The sequence below is a fragment of the Solanum tuberosum genome, unplaced genomic scaffold (genome assembly GCF_000226075.1).
Source record: "Solanum tuberosum cultivar DM 1-3 516 R44 unplaced genomic scaffold, SolTub_3.0 scf00005, whole genome shotgun sequence".
In the NCBI taxonomy this organism is placed as follows: Eukaryota; Viridiplantae; Streptophyta; class Magnoliopsida; order Solanales; family Solanaceae; genus Solanum; species Solanum tuberosum.
The window spans coordinates 1,819,257-1,846,860 of record NW_006238931.1 but is presented as its reverse complement, the minus strand read 5'-3'; the positions used below and the strand labels follow the sequence as shown (position 1 = coordinate 1,846,860).

Here is a 27,604-nt window from a genome sequence, read left to right as displayed (position 1 = left end):
GGCTCTTTATCTTGAATTTGTCTTGAACTTGATCTTGGATTCAAGGGCTTTACAACTTATTCTTGAATCTTTGATGAACTTGAACTTGAACTTTATCTTGATCTTGATTTTTACTTGAATTCAAGGGTTCGAGCTTGTTCTTGAATTTGATGGTCTTGATCTTGATCGTTCTTGAACTTGAATTCTTAAACTTGTAGCTTATAGAGAAATCTGTGGAGTTTGTCCCACGAGCTTTCTCTAGCTTCTTGTTTAGAATTTCCTGTCTCTTTTCTAAATTATGAGGACCCCTATTTATAGTTTTAGAATAGAGGAATTGTGATTGGAACAGGATTCCCTTCGCCCAATCAGATTTAAGTGACATGACATTTGGACTTTATGGAGCAGGCTTGTCATTTTTGACACATGTCATGATCCTATTGACTTCTTGTTTGACTTGGCATGCCACGTCATTTGTCACGTGACACCAAAATGAGCCTCTAGGATGAGATGAAATTGAGCTTAGCAAACTGGGCTCATCTATTGTAGCTCAAATCAATTAATTTGGACTTTAATTAAATTCATATTTATTGGACTTAAATAATTAACCCAATTATATTAATCCATAATTTATTTACACTAATATATTCATGAATTTAATATAATCCAAATTATTTTATAAATTTATATTTAATAAATTTTAAATGATTACACTATAATGTACCTCATAAAATAAAAATTAATGTAAAAAATAGTTCTAAAAAATAAAATGTAGGTGTTTTCTTCACATGTTCATACAATATCTAATTTTTTTCATTCAAATACTTTAACCTTTAAATATTTATACTATTAAGTGTGGAATACACGTGCCATGTGTTCGAGAGAATTAATAAATTAAAAATGGTGAAAGAGGGAAAAAAATTAGAAAGTAAAATTATATTTAGGACCTATTATGGCACTTGTAGCCTAACACACCTTTTGTTGTTTGAGGTAAACCTTTCATTCACTTGGAATATTATGGAATAGAGGGAGTATTACTAAGCAATTATTTAGTAATAATTACAAATACAAATACAAAAAATTTGCAAAATCCTCACAATCTTGGAGGTCCTAATTGGGTAATAAAAGTATGTGAGGACACCATTGAAACTTCAAGAGCCATTTTTTCAGGTCAGTTTCTCCCTTAAAGATGTAAAATTTCATGTGGGTATTCTTCAAATCTGAGTTTTATAAATTTATTCAATTTATTTTAGCCATTCTTTTGTATGTGAAAGATTAATTATCTGCAAAATGTAGACTTTGATGTAGTTCTTAATCAATAGTGTTGAAATAATTCCTAGTTTTTGTCTTCATTGCTCTCTTTGCTGGTTTCTGAGGATTTCTTTTATGTACAAATTGGGTGACTCGAATTATATCTCATATTATTTGTTTTCTCGTTCAGATTTCCATTTTGAAACTATGAGTTATAGTTACTAGTTTCTGTTCCTTTTTTTTCTTTTCAAGAGTCAGCTAATGATCTTTATCTATTTCATCTTTTTTTGACTAGGGATATGTTGGGATTTAGATTACTTTCTGGTGTAGTTTCTAAAGTATAAGTTTTTATTTTTAAAAAAATGAGTTAATCTATGTCAGTTCAAGTCTAAAATTGATCAATGTACCCTCCAAAAGAAAAGGGTACTAAATTTAGATAGGAAAAGTGTCTTGGAGACCAATAAGTAATTTGTTCGGTTTGATGATATAGCTTACTCCTGATTTTATTTGATTTTTTTCCTGAATCAATAGCAAATTTAAGTTGTTTTGAAGCGTCATTTTGTTTAGATTATGAGCATTCAGGTCCCATACCAATAATTATGTGATAGACCTGAGTGTAACAAGCTTCTATTCCATGTGGTTTTTTTTAGCTTTGAAAGAAAAAACATATGATGTCTTTGTCTCATCTAGTTCGATGTATTCAAGATCATGAGTTGGTTAATTTTATTTGCATTGACATGATGTGATCCCTAAAAGCCACATTCCAAAACTTAAACCAAAAATACTGCATAAAAATTCCCAGTTAATTCGCACAATTCAAAATCAAAATTTATGCTTTTATAGTTGAAAAGTCTACTTCCTTTTCGCTTATCAGTTTGAAATTCCCAGTTGATTCACGAAATTCCAAGCTTATTACCTGAAGTTGTTTTCATTTTTCTTTCCGAGAGTTTAACTAGTCTATTTCGTAAAGGAAGTTGTTGCCCATTGGTATTTGGTAAAAAGTGAACTATTTAAGCTGTAATCTGAACTTGTAATTGCAGAATTTTGTGGTTACCAATGACTGGTTCTTCTGTCAATTACAAAGAATTTTTCATCACATGACTGGTTATTCTGGTGAATGATTATTATGTCGAATGTGGTTAGGCAGAACGCTTTTCCCCTGATGTATCGTTACTGGCTGTTGTATGTACCTATGGTTATGGGGTAGAGTTCCCCTGAATTGTTATTCTGTTGAATCTGGTGCTGAGAAGAGCTTACTAGCTGAGAGGCATGTAAAAAAAGAGAAGTGGAGACAATGTTGGTAGCAAAAAGGAGAGAACAAAATCTTCAGTACAGTAACGACCATTGAATCAAGAATAGTTTTCTAGACTGCTAGCTATATTCTAGATATTTCTGGGTAACTGAAGAATATTCAAGTGCAACTAAAATAGGCTTAGTACATCCTTTGGCATGGTGCAATATATGTCAAAAGTAGTCAGCTTCATTGCCGTATAGTAGATGCATATAAGCTTAACACGAGGCAGCAAAATACATTGAAATACACCAGCAAAATACATATAAATTATCTACAAAGCAAAATGTTAAAAATCAGCAGCAACAGAACTTTGACTTTACACTTCTAACCAAAGATGCCAGAGAAAATGAAACACAAACTTTACACCAATAACCATCACTTAAAACACTAGCCGCTTGAATCACCCACTGGCTGCAACTCACTAGGAGCTATTCCAGCCTGCACGTAACAAAAATGACTAATACTTGATCAGTAAAGCCATCTTGTAATATCAATTGACAGCAAAATAGAACAAGAGCAGCATAAAAAATGACCATGTTTGGCCCCCAAGGCCTAGCTCAAGTGGCAAAAGGTGGAGGATTTGTGGCTTAGGTCGCAGGTTCAAGCCCCACACCATGCAAAGCGAAGCCCGGTATTTAAGTGGAGAAGGGTAGAGGGGCGGGCCCATTATCCACCGAGTTTAGAAGGCTGTGATTGGTCCAAAGGGCGGGTCACAGACGGATTTCTCGGTTATCAAAAAAAAAAAAAAATGACCATGTTTGATGTCCATAATGTAAGATGAGATAAAGGTATCATCTCGTCCTGTCTTTGCCTCTTAAAATTGTTGTGGAGGTGTCTCACACAGAATCTATGGCTGACAGATCAAACTAGTTCTTGGAAATTGACACATCCCTTCTCACCCTCATCTCCACAACCCTCTTCCAAACTTTCAAGGTGTGACTTAGCAGCTAATAGTAATACCCACAAACTTTGGTTGGGTGGGAGTTTAGAGCTCCATGTCGGTCGTAGTATTAGCATATTCATGTAGTCTTTGGTTTTTGCTATGTGATATCATATGTTGTTTGTTGTGGTTAGGTGACTACACCTTGTTGTTATAGTTATGGTTCCTTGCATATATGCTCCACACTACTAACCTATTTGCTGTCATGTTTTTCTTTTAATTACTACTTTGATTTGCTTGAGCCGAGGGTCATTCGGAAACACCCTCTCTACCTCAGAGAAGTAGTGGTAGGCTTGCATACGCTCTATCTTCCCCAAACCCCACTTTGTGGGATTTCACTGGGTTTGTTGTTGTTATTAACTTATTATTATTATTATTAGCTCTTCTAAAACCCAAACCAAACTACTCCTTAGATTCTGAACAGACATACGATATTGTTTGTTTATATTTATTTTGTACTCATTCTAGAATTTAATCATGTAGTGAAATACTCTGGATATCTCCACAATTTGCTGGTCAATGTTGCTTTGCAGTTTCTTGGATTTTAGTTGCTTGTTTGCTAATTGTCAGTTTTAAAAGGTTTCTTTGTTGACTAGCTAGTATAAGCTGACTAGTCTAGTTTTTAGAATGTATTAGCAATTAGCAATTCCTCTGTTTGACCAGTTCCTATATTTGATGAGTAGCAGGACTATTTCACGGTATCTCTCCTCTCTTGCATAGCACTACAGTGGTAAAACAGAATTAGGAAGGAAGGATGCTCTCAGGTTCTGCTTTACTTATATTTCTCTTCATCCATCTTTATACATGCACATTTTCTTATAGGGCAGAGCACCAAGAGTGTACCAGTCAATAGACAACTTCAAACTATCAAGTTATACAAGTGTCGTCTCATCCAGAGACTAATAGATTTTAGTTTAAAGAGATGTGAGGTGTTCCTCAGTGCAACATGCACCAGAAAAACAGTGTGCAAAAGAGCGTTGGACTTTTATCAAAATGCAATCATCACCCTGAAAGCTCTTCCTATTTACAAACAAAGAAACAATTGTAAACCCCAGTAGACATGCCATTATGATGTTGGCTTTTTTTTAAGAGCTGTTATCCAGCAGCTAAATTTTTTATAAGGCCCTGCTTGTTTAATAATTTGTTTGAGTGGCATAAGAGCACATAACATTGTGTCAGATTATGTCACTATTTACTTAGTCTTAGCCATAGTTCTGTGTTTTTCAGTGTTCAACATGGGAACTCAGCTTCAACCAAGAGTAATAGGCCTTCCCAGAAGTCAAGGTAAGTGAGAGTTTGGATTATATGGACATTCTTTGCACTTATAGTAGCCCCACCCTAAAAGATAATTGTAAGAAAAACACAAGACGAAAGAGTAACACTTCTTAAGAAATAATCTGTATCTTCAGAAGATAATAAGTTGGGAATTTTGAGAACTTGGGTTCTCTTAAGAAAACACGTGATCTAAAGACCAATGAGCAATCACCACAACTATTACTTATTTGATTTGTCCGTTTAATTTTTTCACACAAGCAAAAGAGAGAAGCCAACCAGGACCGGGATAGGAAGCTTACACCTAACAATTATTCTTGAGTTAAGCTTTGGATTTTGATTGCTTGCTTGGCCACTGTTTCATTTTTCTCGAGTTCGTTTAATCTTACAGAGAAATGTTTTCCTTTTTGACCTTCTCTTATTCTAATTCTTATTAACAATATGTGGAAAGATGCAAATTTGCAATTGATCGGTGTTTTAGAAGTAACTTATTTTGATTTTTCCTTAAGATTCTTATAAAACTTGTTCACAGATCTGGTTGAAGTAGAATATATTAGAAATGATACATCCAAATCTTTTTCTTATAGGTGTATTGGATGTAGAAGTATATTCTACAAATAGAGCACAACTGAGGACTTCCACCAGCAACAGATTTATGTGCACCTTAAATCAGTCAACAGGAGTCTCGGCTCAAGCAGCGCAAACAGAAAGTAGGACTTTAGTCAAAATGTGTGGAATTACATCAGCTAGAGATGCTGCTCTTGCAGCAGAAGCTGGAGCCAATTTTATTGGTATGATCATATGGCCCAACTCAAAACGCTCTGTTTCACTTTCTACTGCAAAGGAAATCTCGAAGGTTGCGCGGGAATATGGAGCTCTGCCAGTTGGGGTGTTTGTAGATGATAATGCTGACACAATACTAAGGGCGTCTGATGCAGCAGACCTTGAATTGGTGCAGGTGAGGAACTGCCATCTTTCACCATCTTGAATGTATTGTTTTCAATACTCAAAATCCACAACATGTTCAAATTGAGCAGCTTCATGGAAATGATTCTCGAGATGCTTTTCCAGTTTTAGTCAGGGGGAGACGTTTAGTATACGTACTTCATGCAGATGAAGAGGGAGGCCTTTTGAACTCTATCTCTGATGAGGAGTCTTCTCTAGTTGATTGGATTCTAGTGGATAGTGCGAAAGGTGGCAGGTACAGTTTTTTCCTTATAGATATACCTGCCATTGGCATGGCTGGTATGCTATCATACACAGTCTCTTTTGGACTAAGCTTAATCCCACTCCATATGGAGCTAACATAATGTAATTCCATTGGGTTAGTATTATCAAACTCTTTTTTGGATTTGTTCATGCCAAAGGAAACTTGTTTTTTTTGTAACTTTAGCATGACCAAGCAACTAAGTCTAATGTGATAGGAAGTAAAGCACTAACAGTGACATTGTAATGAGAGAAGAATAGCATTAGTAGCAATGAGGACACTGACCATTTTAGAGGAGATGAATTCATGATAGCTAAGGTTGAGCAAGTGTTGGACTGTAAATTATGAAATAAAATTTGTATTCACATACTTTTGCAGTGGCAAAGGATTCAACTGGGCTCAGTTTAATCTACCATCAATTAGAAGCAAACACGGGTGGCTCTTGGCCGGAGGAATTAACCCAGAGAATGTTTGTGAAGCTCTTTCTGCTCTGAAACCCAATGGAGTGGATGTCAGTAGTGGCATATGTGGACAAGACGGCATCAAAAAGGATGAGTTCCGGATACAATCATTAATGAATGCAGTGAAATCTTTACACCTTTAGTTGATTTTGAATAGCTGTGACACTATTGAGGCAAGATTCCTATTGCAGATTGTTAAATCAACTGATGTTGGTGCAGATCCCTTTTGTCATTGCTCTGCTGATTAGTGTAGGCTAAGACTAATATCTCATGATACATCAATTTTGTACTATTATAAAAAAAACATCAATTTCTTTGTAAGAGTGCAACTTCCCTCAAGCAACTAATCAACTCATAAAGTAAGATGCTATCGGATAGGGGTTTAACCATGACCCGGACAGAGCGTCGGGATCAGGTCCTTGCATCCACTAACCATACATTAGAAAATATTTTCACCTCACCAACCTAACATGAAAAAATAATTTAGAAATCAACTTATGTTTCAAGAAAACATTTTCCTTCCTGATATTGACTAAATTAAAAGGAATCCAACCTAATGACCTATCAGGTAGATATCTGTCTGTATCATAATATTTTAGTAGAGGAATCCAAGTAGAATCGAACTTCTCTTAAGAGCATACCTTTCGTATGTACCAAGGAAGTTCATCATGGCCCCAATCTAGACCAGTAAGATATCATAGTGTATTTCTTGCTAATTTAGATTTGTAATATTTATTACATTGGTACATAAAAATAAAATTATTATACTAAATCCTTGTTTGATATCTCATGACACATCAAACTTGTGTTACTAATTACTAGTATTAAGACGTCAACTTCTTTACAAGAGTGAAACACATGACTTGTTTGATAAAGAGTGGATATTGACTACAATGATAACAACCACATGCTATAGGCTCTTAACATGTAAAATGTTTAAGTTGATTATTATTGAATGTGACATTACCTTGGTTGTTTCTTTCCCCTTTAACCACCACCCATGCCCCTTTTTTTTTGGCCCCCTCATGTTCTTGGGTCAAAAATAACTATTTCCTTCATAAGTGATGTTAATGGATCCATGCACAGCAACAAAAAAAACAATAAAAGATAGTGGGACTGAAGTATCTTTTTGTAAATAATCATTTCAGAATCCAGAATACAGATAATATACTTTCTTGGCCAACCCAAGATAAGGCCCTGAAGACAATAATTGAAACTTGCTCTTTTCTAATGGCATGTAGCTAACTTTACTTTGTGCTCAACCAGTAGTGCTTATACAACCAACTTGAATGGATGGGGCATGGCCATAGTGTTAGTGAAAAAGAATCAGCTAACAGGGTTTTGCTATTTCTCAGACCCATAAAGGTTGGGATCAGTTTGATAATATACTACATTCCCTGTGTCACTCACAAAGTGATCCTCCTTCATGCTTTTTATCAGATATCCCAACAAGTAAAATGGTAGAGGCCCTGACTTCTTTGGCTCCTTATAATATTTCCCTAACACTGGTTTAGCAGCTTCCGTCTGCAAAAGAATCCATGTTATTAAGACACCAATAGAAACTATTTGGAGCAGCTTACGTAAAATGTTGTCTCATACTTACTGCTTCTACCAAATGATAGTGTGGGATTTGAGGGAAGAGATGATGTATCACATGAGTCCCTATGTCATGGTGGATGTTGTTAATCCATCCATAGTCACGATCAAGCGTTGTAAGCCCTCCTCTCAGATAACTCCATTCCTGTTTCATAAATACATATCAATTACTGAATCACCTCCCAATTTTTTTCTTCATAAAATAGGAGTAACTAACAACTAAATGCTTATATCTAAAAGTCAAAAACATTGAACATATTTCATTTGGCATTCTAGCTTAGTAGGAGATACTACTCCGCTAGCCAAATCAAATTTATACCTCTCCTCTGTACCAAGGAACTTTATCTTCATGGCCATGGTGATGCAAATAGGTAACTATATCCAGCCACATGACAAAGCCCTACATGTTGAATTGAATTCAGTTAATAAAATGAGTCAGCAACAACAAAAGAAGGCAAGGTTGGAAAATGGACTAACCCAATAGGGGATGCCATAAAGCTTAAGAACTTGGAGAGGACCCATGACAAAGGACAATCCCACAAGCAATGCAGCCATTGCCGTCCAGCAGACAGTTGAAGTGATCACGTCTTTCTTTTCACTTGCGACAAACAAATCACTGCTTGGATCAAAGTGAGAACCTTTCTTTCCCGGGCTTCTACCCCACTGTGATTATTGATTATTATGAGTTCCAAGTTACATCAAATTTTGTTATTGTCAATAATACATTGGATATGGACTACTAACTCACCAGATAGAAAGGATATGCCAGCAAGGGAAAGGGTAGAGTGAACCTAAATTTCTTTGTGATATCATCCAAACTATTGTAAAGCTTCTCAGATAACTGGAAAAAAAAGAGGTAATTAAGAGGCGAAAAATAGTTTTTTCAGAAGTGAATATATATCAAACCATCAAACAAACTTACAGGATGCCATGATTCATCATTCTCAACATGTCCATGGTTCTGATGATGAGTTCTGTGGCTTATTCTCCTGAAATATGAACAATCAAATTCATCAAACAAAAATACGATTTGAATAAATAAAATTCCCTAAGTTTTGAAGAAAGAAAGAAAGAAAACAAACCATCCATGATAAGGAACAAGAATTGAAGAATGAAGGATATGTCCAGCAACGCTATTCAAGTTATGGTTATTTGAAAAGCTTCCATGTCCACAATCATGACCCAGAACAAAGAGAGCCCAAAACATTGTACTCTGAGCAAACCAATAAAGAGGCCAAACAAGCCAATTGTTGAAATAAGCAGCAGCAGCCGCTAACCCAAACACAATAGCTACATCTCTAACAACATAACTCATGGATGTCCATGGATTTTTGACCCAACAATGCTTAGGAATAGCTGCCTTAATATCAGAAAGCCTGAAGGGTGGTGATGCCCCTGGGTCAAAAAACTCATCCCCATTGTTTGTTGTTTGTTCCTCTTCTTCTCCGGCAATTTGGATCCTAAGCGGTGCACTTACCCTCAATGCCCAACAATTCCGATCTGTTCGTATAGGTGAAGGTGAAATTCTTCTCAGATTTAAATTGGTGGCGCAAACGGAAGATAACCCTATTCTGGGCTTTGGGTATATTCTTGGTAGTGGTCTAAGACCACATTCTGATAGAACCCAACTTGCCATTTTTGGGAGAAGAAGAGAAATAAAAAGAGAGATATTGGGTTAGGTGAAGTCTGCAATCTGAATATAGAGAGTTTCAAATTAAAATTATACTAGTACTATATTTCTTTGTTTGTTTTAGGCTAAGGAGTAATAAGATGTGTGTCTCTCCTTAGACTACAGAAATCTCAACTTGTGCTTCTTGTTACTCTTATCTCTTCATATTCCCAAGTTGTTGTTGTTATAGTTATATAGTAGTACTATATTATAGGTTGATGTCCACCCACATCTCTCATTGTTCTATCTTTCTTATTCACATCTCCGCCCAATATTTTAAAAAAGGGTAGGAACGTGATTTTTATGCAAATACAAGAATTGACTCTCAACAATACACTTTTTTCTCTTCCACCATTTAATTTTACTTTTCTTAATGATATGGACCAAATTCCTTGACTACTAGTCTAATCACTATAAATAAATAATATCATGAGGAGTTTAGCACATATGAGAAAGAACTATAGGGGATTGTTTCAAAACCTTAATTTTTTAAATATTTTCTCATAAACCTAATGAGCAGTGGGGACACCAGAATTCTTTTTATTAATTAAAACAAAAAAATAGAGGAAACAAGTATCAGCAGTCAAAAACGCGTGGAGGTCAAAAGAGGGGTGATACGTGGGCAAACTTGGCTTTCTCATAGTAAATTGGATTTTAGTCAGTGGTAAAAGTTCAGACAATTCAGAGCCAATAGGCATACATGCAAATAAAAATGATGACTAAATTAAAAAATATTTGATAAGTAAATAGAGAGGGAGGAAGTACACTTGTAAATAGGATACCCAAACTTCATTAATGAATTTGTTAATTAAGGTTATGATTTAGTCCGCTAAAAATAAAAATAAAATAGAGCCAAAAGATTGATGTCGATGACATTTTAGACTCGAAAGATAGAAAAAGTCATTTGTGTGGTTTAATGATACCTAACTAGGACTTTCTTTTCCTCCAAATTAATAAGATCCTCTTCTTTTTTCTTCTTTTTTTTTTTGTTTTATAAGAGTAATTTTGATTAACTTGTATAGTAAATTGACTTACTTTTCATAGAATTTTTTTCACGCTTTTCTAAAATTCAAAATCTTATAGATAATTCATTTTTGTGTTTCAAATTCATTTCAATCAGTGGTGTCAAAAATGAACCCAACTATAACTAACTCGTTCAATCCGCCTAGAATTTTAAGAGTTGGGCACAAGATAATTTGAATTGGGTTCAATCTCAACCACTTAAGCCTTAACCCATTTTAAGAAAATTCTCAATCAAGCCCAATTTAATCTCCAATTGCAACCCGTTTTAATATTCTTTATTTACATTGATGTAATGTATGTTCCTATATTGAAGGTATAAATTACTATCTATTTTATATCTTTTAGAATTTATATATCCATTTGAAACTTCTTTTTATAAATTTTCTTGAGTTGAAATTCAAATTGTGGATATAAAACTTAAATAAGAATATATTAAAATTATTGAGATTAAGCGGATCAACACTCAATCTGTTTTAAGCTCATTTGAGTCCAATTCATTCGAGCCCAAAATAAACTTGGGCGGGTCAATATCCAACTCAATTTTCCATTTTAATATATCTCTAATTTCAGTCCAACCCGTTCATACGACATCCCTAATTTGAATACATAAAAATTAAATATAATTATTTCTTTCAAACAAGATAGAATGATCCTACCATTCAAAGTTTCAAACTATGAGATTGATGTGTTGAAAATGGATGAATATTCATATTTTTAAAAAGATAATTATGTGTAAAAGTGAAATTTCTATCAAGGCTAGTAATCTAAATCACATTAATTTCTCTTCCCGAAAAAATTGCCTTTATTGATGTGATGCAGCCTTATTAAATTTGAAGCATGCTTTTTCTGTCATAAGATCTTTTTGCATATTTTCAAGAAATAAATTTATGTCTTTGATTACTTATTTGTTGTGGGTTCAAATGTCAAAATTGCTCTTGAATTATACGAAATAAATCAGTTATACTTTTCGTTATATTTTGGGTTAAAAAAAATACCTTATTGTTATTCTAGGAGATCATAAATATCCTCCAAGAATTAACAACCCAATTTTTTTAATGATGTAACAAGCTATATGAAATTAATCCCTCCGCCTAAGCTGCCAACAAGGATTCCCACTGGCCATATATATATATATATATATATAGCTATCCACAAGGACCAAACTAGTTACACGTACACCTACAATACACAGACATATACAGAAAAAAGACTCATATTTCTGTACTTTGATGCCCCTAAACTAATTACACATGTAATTTTATTACTAATTTTTCGTAATAAAAAACAACTGATAGAGTAAACATTCATTTATTTCACTATTCCTTTTTCTTCTTCTTTCTTTTCTCTTTGTTTTCCTCTTCTTTTTCTTTGCTATTTATTTTGTTCTCCTTTGTCGATTGTTTTTTTTTTTTCAAATCATATTTCATATGTTTCATTATAATGTAATTGCATACTTAGTTGGGGTTTTTTTTCTATTTTCTTTTAAATATTTCGTGCTTTTCTTTTAATTTCATTAAATTAATTTTTATTTCATTTTTTTCTTCATAATGTAATTTCATTCACTTTTTTTTTCTTTTTTTTTATCCTTCTTTTTAATTTTTTGGTGATTTTCATCGAGGTCTGCTTCAGTCCTTCAACAAGGCACTCTTCAGTCCTCCATGATATCATCATAGTATATCTATATACTGACAAAGTATCATGTAGGCAGTGGCGGATCCAAGATTTCCATCAAGGAGCTTCAAGAAAAAAAAGAGTAGTGCCTAAGATTTGATCTTGAAACCTCAACTGTGTTTGAACCCCTCAACCACTAAGTCAATCTCTAATCTTACATTTAGGAAGTTCACAATCAATAAATAGACATAAAACTTTTTTAAAATACCTTATATATACAACATAATTTTTTGTCGAGGCCCTCGGCAACCTCTAGGTCCGCTCCTGCATGTAGGTCTGATTCATTCCTTCAATGAAACACTCATTAATCTTCTATGATATCATTACTATATATTTATATACTAGCACTGTGCCATAGAATGCAACAAAGTCCTTTAATGCGACACTCCTTGGTTCATCATGATACATCATAGTATATATGTGTATATATATATATTGTCATGGTATCATGAAGACTACTTCAGGCATTCAATGAGATTCTTAAATCCTCCATAATATCATGGCAATATATCTATATATTAATATACTATCACGATAGACTGTTTCATTCCTTTAATAAGACAATCCTCAAGCATTCATTATACCATCACAATATATCTATATATGAATATGATATCATTGAGGTTTGCCTTCAATCCTTAATGAAATATATCTTTATATTTTCATGATATCATTGAGGTTTACTTAAATTTCCAATGATACCATGATAATATATATATATATATATATATATAGGCATGATATTATTGAGATTTTCTTTGATCCTTCAGTGAGACACTTATTAACCCTACAAAATTGTATCTCAACCATACATAAGAATTGGGGAAATTCAAGATTTGGTAAGAAAGAAGTTGGGTCTTTATGTTGATAAAACTGTCTATTACAGGACTAAACAGAGGATTATGAAGGAAAACATAAGTGATTAGAATTTGAAATTTGACAGATTATGTGACTATGCAAATATGATCAAACAAAAAAATACTAAAAGCTCTTGTTGGGTAAAAAATGATAAGAAAACTGAACCAGGAAAGAACTTTTTTATTTATTTTTATGTGTGCTTTCATGCATTTAAGGAAGGATGATTGGAGGGGTGTAGGAATATAATTGGATTTAATGATTGTTTTCTCAAAGGAGCTTGTAAGGTGAGCTATTAGTTGCCGTTGGAAAGAATGAAAATAATCAAATGTATCCCATTGACTGGGCAGTTGAAGATACAGAGACAAAACATAGTTGGAGTTGGTTCATAAGGTATTTAATTGTTGATCTAAATTCGGGAACTGGTGAAGGTTTGACTGTAATGTCAGCTATGCAAAAGGTATTGATTACATAATTTCTTATTTTTTTAGTTTTAATTTGATCTTTACTACTTTAATTTCTTATTATGTACATATTTTTTGTTAGGGACTTCTTCATGTCTTGATAGAGTTGTTACTAAATGCTGAGAGAAAGATGTGTGCTAGACATATATGGAGTAATTGGCATGTGCAATGGAAAGGAGAAGAAAGAAGGAAACAGTTTTGGAGATGCTCAAAGTCCACCTTCGAAGTTAAATTTAGAGAAGAAGTTCATGCAATGACTAAGCTAGGTAAGAAGGAAATAACTGAGGACTTGCTGCATTATGATCCCACTACTTGGTCTAGGGTTTTTTTCAAAACTCACTCCAAGTGTAATGTTGTAGAAAACAACACGTGTGAGACTTTCAATTCCTGGATCTTAGCTGCTAGACGTAAATCAGTTATTTCCATGTTAGATGATATTAGCCATAAAATAATGAATAGACATATAGACATTATCAAATTTGTTGAAACATGAATATTAGATATCGCACTTATGGCAAGGACAATACCAAAAAAAGACGATGAGTATTCTAATAAGTGTAAAGTTTAATGGAATGAGGTAAATGATTTTGAAATTAGTTGGGGGGGGGGGGATATTCATTTGTTGTTCACTTGGACAAGAAGCATTGTGATCGTAGGTTGTGGATGTTGAGAGGTATTCCTTTCCCTCATGTTATTTATGCTCATTATTACTTGTCCTGATCAACACATAGAGCACTGGTATAAGAAAGAAACATTTCTCAATTACAACCATTTCATCCAACCTATTTCCAATACGATGATGTGGTCTGACACTACAAATCCACCAATAGAGCCTCCTAAATCAAGTTTAATGTTAGGCAGACCTGACAAAAACAGAAGAAAGAGTAAGGATGAGCCAAAGAAATGTGGTGAACTTTCAAAAAATGGAGTAAAGATGACATGTTCCATATACAAGAAAATTAGTCATAACAAAGCCGTGTGTGCAAAAGTAAGTAATAATTCATTTCAGATTTGTAAATTGCTTAAAGTTTATACATATTATATTCATATATTTTGTGGTGACATAGTATGAGAGGGGGAGCATTTCTCAACCTGATAGTCAGAGAAATTCAAGTCAATAAAGTTATTCTCAAACATGAGTAAGATTAGATTTAAATATTCATTTGCATTTAATTTCTATTGTACAAGTTATTCATATCTCCTTATTTCTGTTCAATAGGCTAGAACACAATCAAGTCAACAAAGTTTTGTTTGTGGTGACACTACTGATGTGCCAAGCGCTACTCAAACAGGAGTAAGATTAGATTTATATATTCATTTGCATGTAATGTTTGTTCTACAAGTTATTCATTATCTTTATTTATGCTATATAGTCTAGAATGAGAGGTCCATCACACTCTACTTTCAGAAGTACATATGCAACAACACAATCAAGTCAACCAAGCTCTATTTGTGGTGACACAATAGCTGTGCCAAGACTTCCTCAAAAAAGGGTGCAAGTTAGGACTGGAAGAGGATTGAGGAGAAAAAAAGCTAATGCAAAAGGGGCCCCATTGGTTATTGAAAGAGATAATTCTTCTAGTTAACTGCCACCTTTATCAAGTCACAAGAGACCATATAGTTCTGCCTCATTTTCTACTGCTACTAGAGAAAACAGAAGGCCTACAACTAGTTTTGGTGTTTACTTTGATCCTACAACTAGAGCCCAAGTATTTAATGTATGTTCACTTAATATGTTTACTTTGTTTTGGTGTATATTCTGATCTTGCTTTATCTTACACTTTCTTTCTTCTATTACAGCCTGATACATCAAGTGAGAAGATTCTACATGGGCCAACAAAATTGAAGAGTGCTTCACCAACCAATATAAAAATTGGCTTTAGACCCTGTGGCCTAAAATTAAAGGAAAAAGATGCAGTCAACACTTCACATCACAGTTGCAACAAATGAAAGAAAACAAGAAAAACAAAGGATCTTGTGGAACCTCCAAGAAGTATTGCATCTAGAAAGCTGTTATGATTTTGGCCTCTGTTAAAAGGGTCTTCCACAATTTAATCTTTAGTGTATTTTGAACAACTCGTGTAATGTATTTTTGAATCATGCATTTGTATTAGAAAGACTATGGCTATCCGTTGACTCTAGGTTGTCTTAATGGCCTTAAAATATAAGCAATAAGTGTAATACATTTTTAAACAACAACTAGTGTTATGTATTTTTGAACCATGCCTTTGTGTTATTAGCTCAATATAATTTTGTTATTTTTCTGTTTGTTACATTCATAACAAGCTCTATAGCCTAGACTATCTCTTAATGTATCCCTTCTTCTTGTGGCAAAATTAACTACACAAACCTCTCAATAAGATTATTCGATCCCTGAACTAATTGGTCTGGAAAATTGCTCTATTTTTCTAGAACACAGGGCAAGTTACAATTTCATGACTAGCCTAATCTTCGGATGGCTCAGTATTGACAACGATATTCCTACAAGTTTTAGTAGCACAAATACAACTGCTACCAATTCGTGATACAAAAGAGACTGATCAAGTCACATTCAACCTTCCAATTTGATACAAAATATGAACTTAACATAGGCCTAACTATCACAAAACTGACCAATTAAGTACAAAACTAATTAGTCTAGATTAGCCGCCTAACTACTATAAAACTAAACAATTAAGTACTACAATATTGAACTACTATAAACTACACCATATTAAAGAATCATTTATACAAAGAAAAACAATCACAAGTCGGTTAAATTTGATATTTTTTCAATCCCTTTGGAGTTTAACTTCCTTTAGCTTCTTGTTCAATACCATCATCTTATCTTCATTTTCATTCAATTGAAATTTCAAAAAATCCATTTCTTCTTCAAGCTCTTTCACTTTTCTCTTTAGTCGATCAATCAAATTTTCATCATCTATTCATTAAGGACGACGCAAATCTAGATGATTCATCATCATTTTCAAGCGACAGTTCAATCCATCTAAAATATCCACAACCACCATTTTCCTACAAACCACATAACAGTAATAAATATACAAAATTTTGATTTTTTCAAATAATTCAATAACACTAGTTTTTGTTCGAATATGTAACATCTCGAGCTTAGAAAGAGCTAAAGTTGAAAGAACCAAATTTAGAGTCATGCAAGTTACTCTTCAAATTGTAAGTTTTGGGTCAACTTCAAATTGTACACAAGGCGTTGTTGTGTATTGTGATGCGTCCAGAGTTGGACTTGGTTGTGTATTGATACAAAATGGCAAAGTTATAGCTTATGCCTCCAGACAGCTTAAGATTCACGAGAAGAATTATCTGACTCATGATCTCGAGTTGGCAGCTGTTGTATTTGCTTTGAAAATATGATGTCACTATCTCTATAGTGTTCATGTTGATGTGTTCATCGATCACAAGAGTCTCCAATATGTTTTCAGTCAGAAAGAGCTTAACCTCAGACAGAGGAGGTGGTTAGAGTTACTTAAGGATTATGACATGAGCATTCTCTATCATCCAGGTAAAGCTAATGTTATTGCTGATGCTTTGAGCAGGTTGTTTATGGGTAGTACTGCCCATGTTGAGGAAAACAAGAGAGAATTGGCCAAAGACGTACACATACTTGCATGATTAAGAGTCCAGTTATTCGATTCCAATGAAGGCGGAGTGGTGGTGATGAATGGGGTTGAATCATTACTAGTGTCTGAAGTGAAGGAAAAACAAGAGTCTACTTTTCTTGAATCAAAGGCAAATGTTCATAAGCAAAAGGTGATGGCTTTTGAACAAGGGGGAGATGGTGTATTTAGATATCAAGGTAGATTGTGTATACCTAGGATGGATGAAATCCAAGAGAGGATCATGGAAGAAGCTCATAGCTCCTGGTATTCATCCCATCCTAGTTCCACAAAGATGTATCGTGACTTGAGGGAAGTATATTGGTGGAGTAGTATGAAAAGGTGTATTGCAGAGTTCGTTGCTAAGTGCCCTAATTGTCAACAAGTCAAGGTAGAGCACCAAAAACCCAGTGGTATGGCTCAGAATATAGAGATTCTGGAATGGAAGTGGGAGATGATCAATATGGATTTCATTACTAGTTTGTCGCGGTCTCGCAGGCAACGTGATTTGATTTGGGTGATTGTAGACCGGACGACTAAATCAACCCATTTCTTGCCGAAAAAGACTACATATTCAGGAGAACATTATGCCAGACTATATATTCAAGATATAGTCAGACTTCATGGGTTCATGGGTTGATTATTTCAGATAGAGGTGCACAATTCACCGTACAATTTTTGAAGTTTTTCTAGAAGGGTTTGGGTTCGAAGGTAAACTTGAGTACTGCTTTCCATCCTCAGACTGATGGCCAAGCAGATCGTACGTTTCAGACATTAGAGGATATGTGGAGGTCTTGTGTGATCGATTTCAAAGGTAATTGGGATGATCACTTACCTCTCATAGAGTTTGCTTACAACAACAGTTATCACTTCAACATCCAAATGGATCCTTATGAGGCTATTTATGGGAGAAGATGTAGATATCCTATTGTATGGTTTGAGGTTGGGGAAGCTGGGTTGATAAGACCAGACCTGGTTCATCAATCCATGGAGAAGGTGAAGATCATTCAAGAAAGGTTGAAGAAAATGCAAAGTCGTCAGAAATCCTATACAAATGTTAGGAGAAGAGACTTGTTTGGGGTGGATGATTGGGTTTACTTGAAAGTTTCACCTATGAAGGGTGTTATGAGATTTGGTATAAAGGGGAAGCTAATTCCCCAATATATTGGTCCTTACAGGATATCCAAGAGAGTTGGCAATGTAGCTTAAAAGTTAGAGCTACCACCAGAGTTAACAACAGTCCATCCGGTGTTTCACATTTGTATGTAGAAGTGTATAGTCGATCCTTCACTTATTATACCTACTAAGAATATTGGTATTAAGGATAACTTATCTTATGATGAGATACCCGTTCAGATTCTTGATCGTCAGGTTCACAAGCTAAGAACCAAGAAGGTGGCATCGGTCAAGGTCTTATGGAGGAACCAATTTGTTGAGGAAGCTACTTGGGAGGTTGAGGAGGATATGAAGAAGAGATACCCGCATCTCTTTGCTTCCGGAGAAATTCCAAACCAAGGTACAAACTCTTTTCTTGGTACTCGTTAAGTTGATGTGTTGAGTGTATGTAAGTTGCATGATGTGTACTCGAGTTGGAGTTATTAGATGCTTCCCATTTTTCTTTTTTTGCTTAGAGTAATCTCATTCAAGGACGAATGTTCCCAAAGGGGAGATATTGTAACACCTCGGACTTAGAAAGAGCTAAAGTTGAAAAAACCAAATTTAGAGTCATGCAAGTTAGTTTTCAAATTGTAAGTTTTGGGTCAACTTCAAATAACCATAACTTTTAGGACATGATGAGTTAGGTGGCCCATGAGGTATCAAATCGAATGTTGTTAAGTCCTTTTTCCAATGCCACCAAGTTTGCTAAATTCTGAGTTTGGATGAAGGAGATATGCCTATTTGAGTGCAACCTCTCTAGATAAAGCTTTTCATCCATTTTAAGGAGGGGTATTTTGGTCTTTTCCTTACGCCATTAAGCCAACACATTTTGACTCACTCAAATAGGGGTCTAAGCCGATTGAAATCAATTTTTAATCTCTCAAACAACGTTTAAGCAAGTTAGGGCAAAGTTCAAGAGGAGAAATGAGGAGATTTGAAGAAGTTTTTCAAGGTTTTAGGGAAATCGCCAAAAACTTGGTTCTTTCGAGGTACGTGAGGTTTCTCATAGTGATGGATATGTTCATCCTCATGCCAAACATGTATTTCTTTTAGTAAATCATCCATGAAATTGTTATATATAGGTTCTTGAGGAATTCTTAAGGTTTTACTTCATTCTTTATCAGTGGAGTCATATTGGATTGTTAAAGTGAGAGTTTTGCGAATGAGTGTTGTTCTTGGTGTAAATTGAGTGATTTTTTGATGAATTTCGTTGGATTTATGAATCTAAATGAGTTTGGGAATGAATCATTCGATTCCAAGTGGGTTAGGTCATGAATTGAACAAGAAAAACTCATCAAAATTATGGGTTTGGGGTGGGGCCTGGCGCAACGCACCAATAGTGCGCCCAATTAGACCCCTGGTAAATGGGGGCCTAGCGCGACGCGCCAGCAATGTGCCCAATCAAACCCCCAGTAAATAGGAGTCTGGCGTGACGCACCAACATTGCGCCCAATCAGACCCCAGTAAATGGTTCCTTCTCCGTTCTCGTTTGTACTTGTTCCTTTGAGTTGAGTTATCGTTCTCTTCTTATTATCAACTATCTAAACCTCCGTTAATCATTGAAAGGTCTTATGTATATTCCAATCATCGTTCTTAAACTCACATTTTCAAGTCAAGGTAAAGTTAAGAGAAAAGTTCAAAGGTTTTATTTTATAAACACTTAAGAGTTTTCAAATGCTATTTATATAAATAAATGTATACTTATGTATCTATGTTGATTATTGAACTTGAAAGATAAGTTCAAAAGTACATGTTTTCAAGAATGTAAACATGTCTAATGTTTGAAAAGTATTTCAATCAAGTAAGAATTCCATTCATTGTAATAGGTGAATTGAGCATAATGTTATATCTATTATTTTGGGAGTAGTATCGAGCACCGAGTTAGGTTAGAGTCTAATGATTCGGAAGTCCCACAGAACTACGTAGCCAAAGTAGGATTTGATAGCATTGACTCTTCATGTGACTCCTCACTGCCTCTGAGAAGGCCAATTAGATGGATCCATAATCACGATATCATCCTATACCCCGGCAAAGTATAGGGTGACCCTGGCAACGTGAGGCGAAACGTTGTATTATTGCTAGGCTTATGGTAATGGTTGTGGGTTAGAGAAACTCCCCACAAGTAAAATATATTATTTTCATGTTACTTTCATTGCATATTATATTGTAAAGCTTAAATGCTTTTTCACTTCATATTCATGTATTAATCCAGTTATGTTGTTTCAGTCCTTTAAGGCCAAATTATTTTTTACTATAACCATTTCACGTACCAGTACATTCAATGTGCTGACGTCATTCGACCTACATCATTTTATGATGCAGATACATGTATTCAGGATCATTAACAGGAGAAACGTTGAGATCATTATCCACTCGCAGACATCATTTGGTGAGGCCTTCTTGCTTTCAGGGAACTCCATCTCATTTCAGTTAGTAGCTTTAGGAGATGTCGTAGGTCTTGTCTCGACATCCATCTCACATTGTTAGAGGCTTCGTAGACAGATTGAGTAGATGTTTTCCATTGTTTTCTCAGTATGCTCTGTTTAACTCATGGTTCATGATAAGCATTTTGCAAAGACAGTATTTTAAGACTTTCTTAAATGTTCAATTGTTCACATATTTAAGCTTCCGCATATTGTTTAATGTCATGTAAGTCATGTAGCCAGGCCAATGGTTTGCTTGGGGATCATAAATGGTTCTTCAGTTCCAGTCACGTCCAAGGTGTAGGCTTGGAGCGTGGCAGAATATATACAAACCTTTGATGTTTTGCATCCAAAAAATTAATGATCTGGATTTAATGGAATCCTCAAAGTTTTCGGTCGACAATAATTACTACATTTACATATATCAACTTCCTCGATATTCACTAAATTATGCTACATTTCATAAAAGAGAAAATGGAGAAGAGGGTTTGATTTAGAAGAGAGAAACAAGAGAAACGTTGGGGATTTAGAGAAAGAAGAGAGAATCGGGGATTTAGGGTTCTAACTAGGGGTGTACATACCAAACTGTAAAGTCAAACTGAACCGATGAACCAAGTCAAACCGAGAAAAAAAACCGACTTATGATTTGGTTTGACTGGTTTGGCGTTGAAAAAAAAATCGACCACTCTTGGTTTGGTTTGGTGTTTATAAAAAAAAGTCAAACCGAATCCAACCCAAACCGACATAATACATATATAATTTTAACTTTTTATACATAAGAAATATTCATATAATCTATTTTGTAAATATTTTAAAATTAGTTTTATTAATTTTCAATATGTACAAATTAGATATATATTCAGATTTGGGCTTATAACTTGTAAATTAGATATATGATCCAAGCCCAATATAAACTTAAAGTTAAAACCCTAGAAACTAGTCACTATTCTCACTTTCTCACTTTCTACTTTCCAGTCTTTCCACTTTCCAGAGAGCTCCTCAATCCTTTATCTTCTCATTCTCCTCATTCATCAGCTCATCTATTTGGTGATAGTCAGGTTTGTTTTCGTCTTTCTTTTTCTTGCGAATGTAAATTTATAAATGAAAATCGTCACTAACAATATCTTCAAACAAAGTATACTATTTCACAAAGAGTAACCTTATTTTGAATCGTTGCTGGCTGCTGCTACGACAAGTCTTAATTTTTTGTGTTTCGCTTTCTTAGATGGAGACTACAGCTGGAGTAGATGTAGAAATGATTATCGACAGTTCTCCGGTTGTATCAATACCTCAAAAGAAAGGTAAAAGCACTCATCTCCACACTCCTCCTAGAAAGAAAAAAAGAACAACCCTTATAGATTCCAATCCTACAGATGGTAATAATGGAAGAGAAACGTCACAAATTTGGGATCACTTTGCTAAATTTATTGCTAAATGAGGTAAATGGAGAGCAAAATGTAACTATTGTGTAAAACATTTTGCTGCTGAGACAAAAACAAATGAAACTTCTGTATTGTGGTCACATTTAAATGACAAATGTCTCAAATCTCCCTTTAGATTTGTTGATAGAAGGCAAACAACTTTGAAATCTGTACCTATCAAAGTAGGGGGCAAAGAAAATGGAACAAGTTCTATTGAAAAGGTTGTGTACAATGTGGAGGATATCAGGAGGGCCGTCGCCGAATTTGTCATTATTGATGAACAACCATTTAAAGTTGTTGAAGGGGAAGGTTTTAAAAAATTGATGGCCAAAGCTTTTTCCTAATTTTGAATTACCTTCACAGGTAACTGTGGCTAGACACTGTTTGAAGATTTATCAAGAAGAGAAAAAGAAGCTTAAAAAACTTGTCAAGAATCAACATATATGTATTACTAGTGATACATGGACATCACTTCAAAATTTGACTTATATGGTTGTGACTGCTCATTGGATTGATAATGAATGGAACTTACAGAAGAAGATTCTTAATTTTTTTCAAACTCCGAATCACAAGGATGAGACTATAACTAAAGGTATTAAAGCATGTTTGTTGGATTGGAAAATTGAAAACTTGTTTACAGTGACTCTGGATAATGCATTTGCCAATGATGCTGCCATTAATCATTTGAAGGCACGTATTGATGATTGGAAAGGGGTCATATTGAGAAATGAGTTTTTACATGTTAGATGTAATGCTCATATTTTGAACTTAATTGTAAAAGAAGGTTTAGATGAACAAATTGAGTCAATTTCTCGCATAACGAATGCACTGAAATATGTCAAGTCCTCTACTTCTAGATTTGCCTCTTTCAAGTCATATGTTGAGAAGGCTAAGCTAGACACTCATGGTGTCTTAAGTCTTGATGTTGAAACAAGGTGGAATTCTACATATACGATGTTAGAAACTGCTGTAAATTTTGAAAAGGCCTTTGCAAGAATGTACGTGGATGATCATAACTATTGAAAGTATTGTCTTCAAAGTGAATTGAAAGGACATCCAACTACAAATGATTGGCATCTTGTGAAAGGTTTTATAAAGTTTCTTAAAATCTTCTATCAGTCTACTTTAAAATTTTCAGGGAGCTTATATGTTACTTCAAATTTATTCTTCCATGGATTTTTTAATGTTCGAAGTTCTATACTGAAGTACTCTTGTAGTGAAGATCTTATTTTGATTGACATGGCTAGAAGGATGAAGGTTAAGTTTGAAAATATTGGGAGAATATTGAGAAACCAGAGAATTTGAACATGTTGTTGTTCATTGCTATTGTGTTGGATCCTAGGTATAAGATGCGATATGTCATTTTTATTCTTAGAAAATCATATGGCTCTTTACTGAGAAAATTAAAGGCAGATAATGTGGAAGGTGTCTTGAAACGCTTGTATAATCACTATAATAATTCTTCGACTGGAACTTTTACTGATAATATTGGAGGTGACACTAACATGATGGGTGAAGTTGATGATATATTGCATTATCAATGGGAGAAACATTTAGAAGAGGAGGAAAATACTGATTTTTTTTTTGAGTTTGATCAATATTTGATGGATAATGTAGAGAAGCCAAAAGATTTTAATATCTTGACTTGGTGGAAAGCTTCATCAAATAGATATCCAACTATTTCAAAAATGGCAAGGGATGTTCTTTCTATCCCTGTGTCCACTGTTGCATCTGAATCAACTTTCAGTACAGGTGGTCGTATTCTTGATTCATATCGGAGTTCTTTATCACCAAAGACAGTAGAAGCTCTTATTTACACTCAACAATGGATACGGTCACCTTCTAAAGAATGAAAGGTTCAAGATTATTTGGAGGAAGTTCAGAAAATTGAAGAAGTTGAAAAAGGTAATTTACTAATTTAATTCTTAATTTTCCATTTTTGCTATTAATTTTCTAATTTGAAAACAACTTTATGCTAGTTGCTATCTAACAAAGTTTGAGTTGAAAAGTGATTCAATATCTAATTACTCATTTATGTGCTAATAATTCTTTTCCTTCCAGAATGTCCATGTGATCCTTTGAGTATCGATTAATTTAATGAAATAGCTTTTTGCAATTCTAGTGATATATAGGTATTTCCTTCCCTTTCATTGAAATAGCGTTTTACATTTCTTTATTATCTAACAAAGTTAATTTTACAAGTCTAGTTACTCGTTCACGTGCTGATAATTTTCTTTCTTTCAGAATGTATGTCTAGGTGACCTTTTGAGTATATATTAGTTTAGATGAAGAAACTATGCAGCTGCATCATGGTGGTTGAAGATTATTGGAGTAGCTTAGTAGTTCTGTTGTTGGGTTTCTAAGAGGATTTTTTACAAACATGATGTGAACTGTTATGCTTTTAATTTTCAATGTTAAATAGGCTTATTTTTTATAAGAAATTTGCTCCTGCTGATCATGTGAGGATCTTGATACTCAAAACTTGTAGAAATAGATTGAAATGAAATGGTTATTGAATAGTTGTCAGGATGTTGGGTTATGGAGGTACAAAGCTTTGTTCATTTGTACACTCCTAAGTCCTAATAAAGATATTGCAGATGGGTAGATAAACATACTGCTACATTGAGTGCAGGTCATATACAATGATAGTTATCCAAATGTAGAAAAAGCCAATTCCCTGTACTAAAACACCTCCAGCTTGTACAAAATAAAGATGGATAGATGAATATTGACTTCTCCTATTGTAAAACTTAAATATTCTTTAAAAAATCGAGAAAACCGAAAGAATAGACTAAAACCAAAACCGAAAGAACCAATTTTATATTGGTTTGATTTGGTTTATTAATTTAATAAATCGACATAATTGGTTTGATTTTTTAAAATAAAATACCAAACCAACCCGACCTATGTACACCCCTAGTTCTAACAATGGATTTAGGGAAGAAGAGAAATAACCGTTTCTTTTAACATTGGGGGAGTTAAATGCATAGATTAGATGGTAGAAAAAAGGAATCACGCTCCCCTTTTGGGTGACTCACAAATGTTTTTCCATGTAGGCAAAAAATGCTTAAACGATTCAAATCTTGATTGGTAGAGGTGTTCAATAGGTACTAGCCCTAGTTGAGGTATCTCAATGAGTTATGCGGACAACTTTAAGGGGCTGCAGATGACTTAAGCCATGTTTAAATCCTTAATGATACCATAAAAATATATTTATATACTGTTATGGTATCGTCAAAGTTTGCTTCAGTTATCAATGATACTATGACAATATGTATTGTGAGGTATCCTTCATGTTTGCTCTAGTCCTTTTGTGAGACACTCTTCAATCCTTCGTTATACTATAACAATATCTTTATATTGACATGGTATAATTGAGGTCTCCTTCAATCCTTCAGTTATCAATGATACTATGACAATATATTTTGTGAGGTATCTTTTATGTTTGCTCCAGTCCTTTTGTGAGACACTCTTCAATCCTTCGTTATACTATAACAATATCTTTATATTGACATGGTATGATTGAGGTCTCCTTCAATCCATCAGAGTGTTATAGTATATCTATATATTGTCACGATATCATTGAGGTCTACTCTAGTCCTATAGTAAGATTTCTCAATCCTCAATACCATTATAGTATATCTATATACTGCATGGTATCATTGATGTATATTTTATTCCTTTGACGATAGATGTCTTAGTCTTCCAAGATACCGTATATCATGGTAACCTTCCGATCTTCTTTAATTCTCTAGTGAGACACTTCTTGATCTTTCATGATATCATCACATTATATCTTTATACCGGCATATTATCATTCATGGCTACTCTGATCATTCAGTAAACCACTTCTGTAGTGTTTCTCTAATTATTTCTTATTATAGTCTTAGTTATTTAATTATCTTTTTAATCTAAAAGTAATTAGTTAATATTTTTCTATATTTTAGAAAAAGACAAAAATATAGAAAAAAAACAAAAAAAATAAATATAAACTAACTTAACCAGAAGGAAAAGATAATTAAAAAAATATTACTAGTGATATATTTAATAAGGTATAAAAATAATAAATGACAAAATGACAAAATCAATAATTGTAATGACAAAAAAACAATAAAGGAAAGGATAAAAGAAGAAGAAGAAGAAAGGAGCACTGCTTTAGTGAGCAAACTAACGGGTATTTGGGTAAATATTTTCTATTGTAGAGGTATTAACAAAATTAATACTCCCTCTGTCTACTTTTATTTGTCATGTAAGGTTTTTTAAAAGTTAATTTGACAAATTTTTAAAGTTAAATTAGATCATATTAATTTGATATTTTAAAAATAAAATTAGATATTCAAAAACTATACGAAAAGTATATTGCATATCAATATGATGAAAAAATACATCGTAAAATATTAGTTAAAGTTTTTATAATTTAACTCTAAAAATAGGAAATTATGATAATTAAAAGTGGACAGATGTAGTAAGATGGATAAATCAAAATAATTAGTTTACTTTTAGGATGTAGTTTGTATAGTTTTCCCAGATCTAGACCACTATGTTGCAATTTATATTTATGAGCTGTATTGTGATAAAATTGTTGGCTTGTGAGGGTTGGTCCTCCTAGATAATACATGCAATTGTAGCAAAAGCACTTGTGATTTGTGAACGAGGAGAGGCATAGTTTTGTGATGAAAACAAACTACACTTTGTTTGGATTACATATTGTTTTATAATGTATCATATTATATTATTTTAATTTAATGAATCTATAGTGTTTGAATAGATTATATGTTCTCTGTTGTTACATAATATCATACATCCATAATTTAAATGATAAACCTACAAGAAAATTAGAATACGAGATAGAGTTACTGTGAAAAAGTAGGATAAAAGATGAAATATATTATTAAATAATAAATAAAAACAAAAATGAAAAGAAAATATTAAAATAACAACGCCATCACACTAAATCAGTCCTAACATAAAATGAGTCTTTTTGTAGTTATCTAAATATGAATTTAAACCATACAATACAATCGAATTTAAGTAAAAACAAACATTTCATTTAAACTAACGATACAATACAATACAACAAGTAACAACCGTCCAAACAAACGTTTTTTTTTCTTTTTATTAATAAAAAGGAACATTACAGATGGAATAAAAAACAATTGACCGCAATGAATCAAAGTTTGGGACTTTTTCAAACTTCAATACGGAAATAATCAATTCTGAAAATTGTCGATCCAACAATAGTTGTCTACTATTAATTTGACACAAAAATTAAAAAGCCTTAAATAATGAGGATAATTTTACCAAATCACCCCTCT

The 27,604-nt window shown here is 33.7% G+C and overlaps 2 protein-coding genes across 7 annotated transcripts; one reads left to right on the top strand and one right to left on the bottom strand.

The window, feature by feature from the left end:
• Nucleotides 1-1,060: 1,060 nt before the first annotated feature.
• Nucleotides 1,061-6,740, top strand: LOC102597995 (N-(5'-phosphoribosyl)anthranilate isomerase 1, chloroplastic-like). Of its 6 annotated transcripts, none has more exons than XM_006338772.2 (6): nucleotides 1,061-1,146; nucleotides 4,148-4,225; nucleotides 4,689-4,745; nucleotides 5,321-5,691; nucleotides 5,771-5,934; nucleotides 6,319-6,740. In XM_006338772.2, exons 2-6 carry the CDS (start codon nucleotides 4,216-4,218, stop codon nucleotides 6,542-6,544), a joined length of 828 nt encoding a protein of 275 aa, XP_006338834.1. In that variant the 5' UTR covers nucleotides 1,061-1,146; nucleotides 4,148-4,215; the 3' UTR covers nucleotides 6,545-6,740. The 6 variants fall into 6 exon arrangements, with proteins under 6 accessions (XP_006338834.1, XP_006338833.1, XP_015163874.1 ...); XM_006338771.2 differs by having other exon boundaries at nucleotides 1,063-1,146; nucleotides 4,145-4,225; XM_006338774.2 differs by lacking the exon at nucleotides 1,061-1,146 and adding an exon at nucleotides 1,155-1,179.
• Nucleotides 6,741-7,600: 860 nt separating this feature from the next.
• LOC102597672 (omega-3 fatty acid desaturase, chloroplastic-like) lies at nucleotides 7,601-9,633 on the bottom strand (the record flags this gene model as incomplete). The annotated part of the gene is given in 7 exon segments (NM_001287954.1): nucleotides 7,601-7,925; nucleotides 8,005-8,142; nucleotides 8,317-8,397; nucleotides 8,475-8,660; nucleotides 8,746-8,838; nucleotides 8,920-8,986; nucleotides 9,080-9,633. Coding segments are annotated over 7 exon segments (1,299 nt in total).
• Between the last annotated feature and the right edge of the window lie 17,971 nt (nucleotides 9,634-27,604).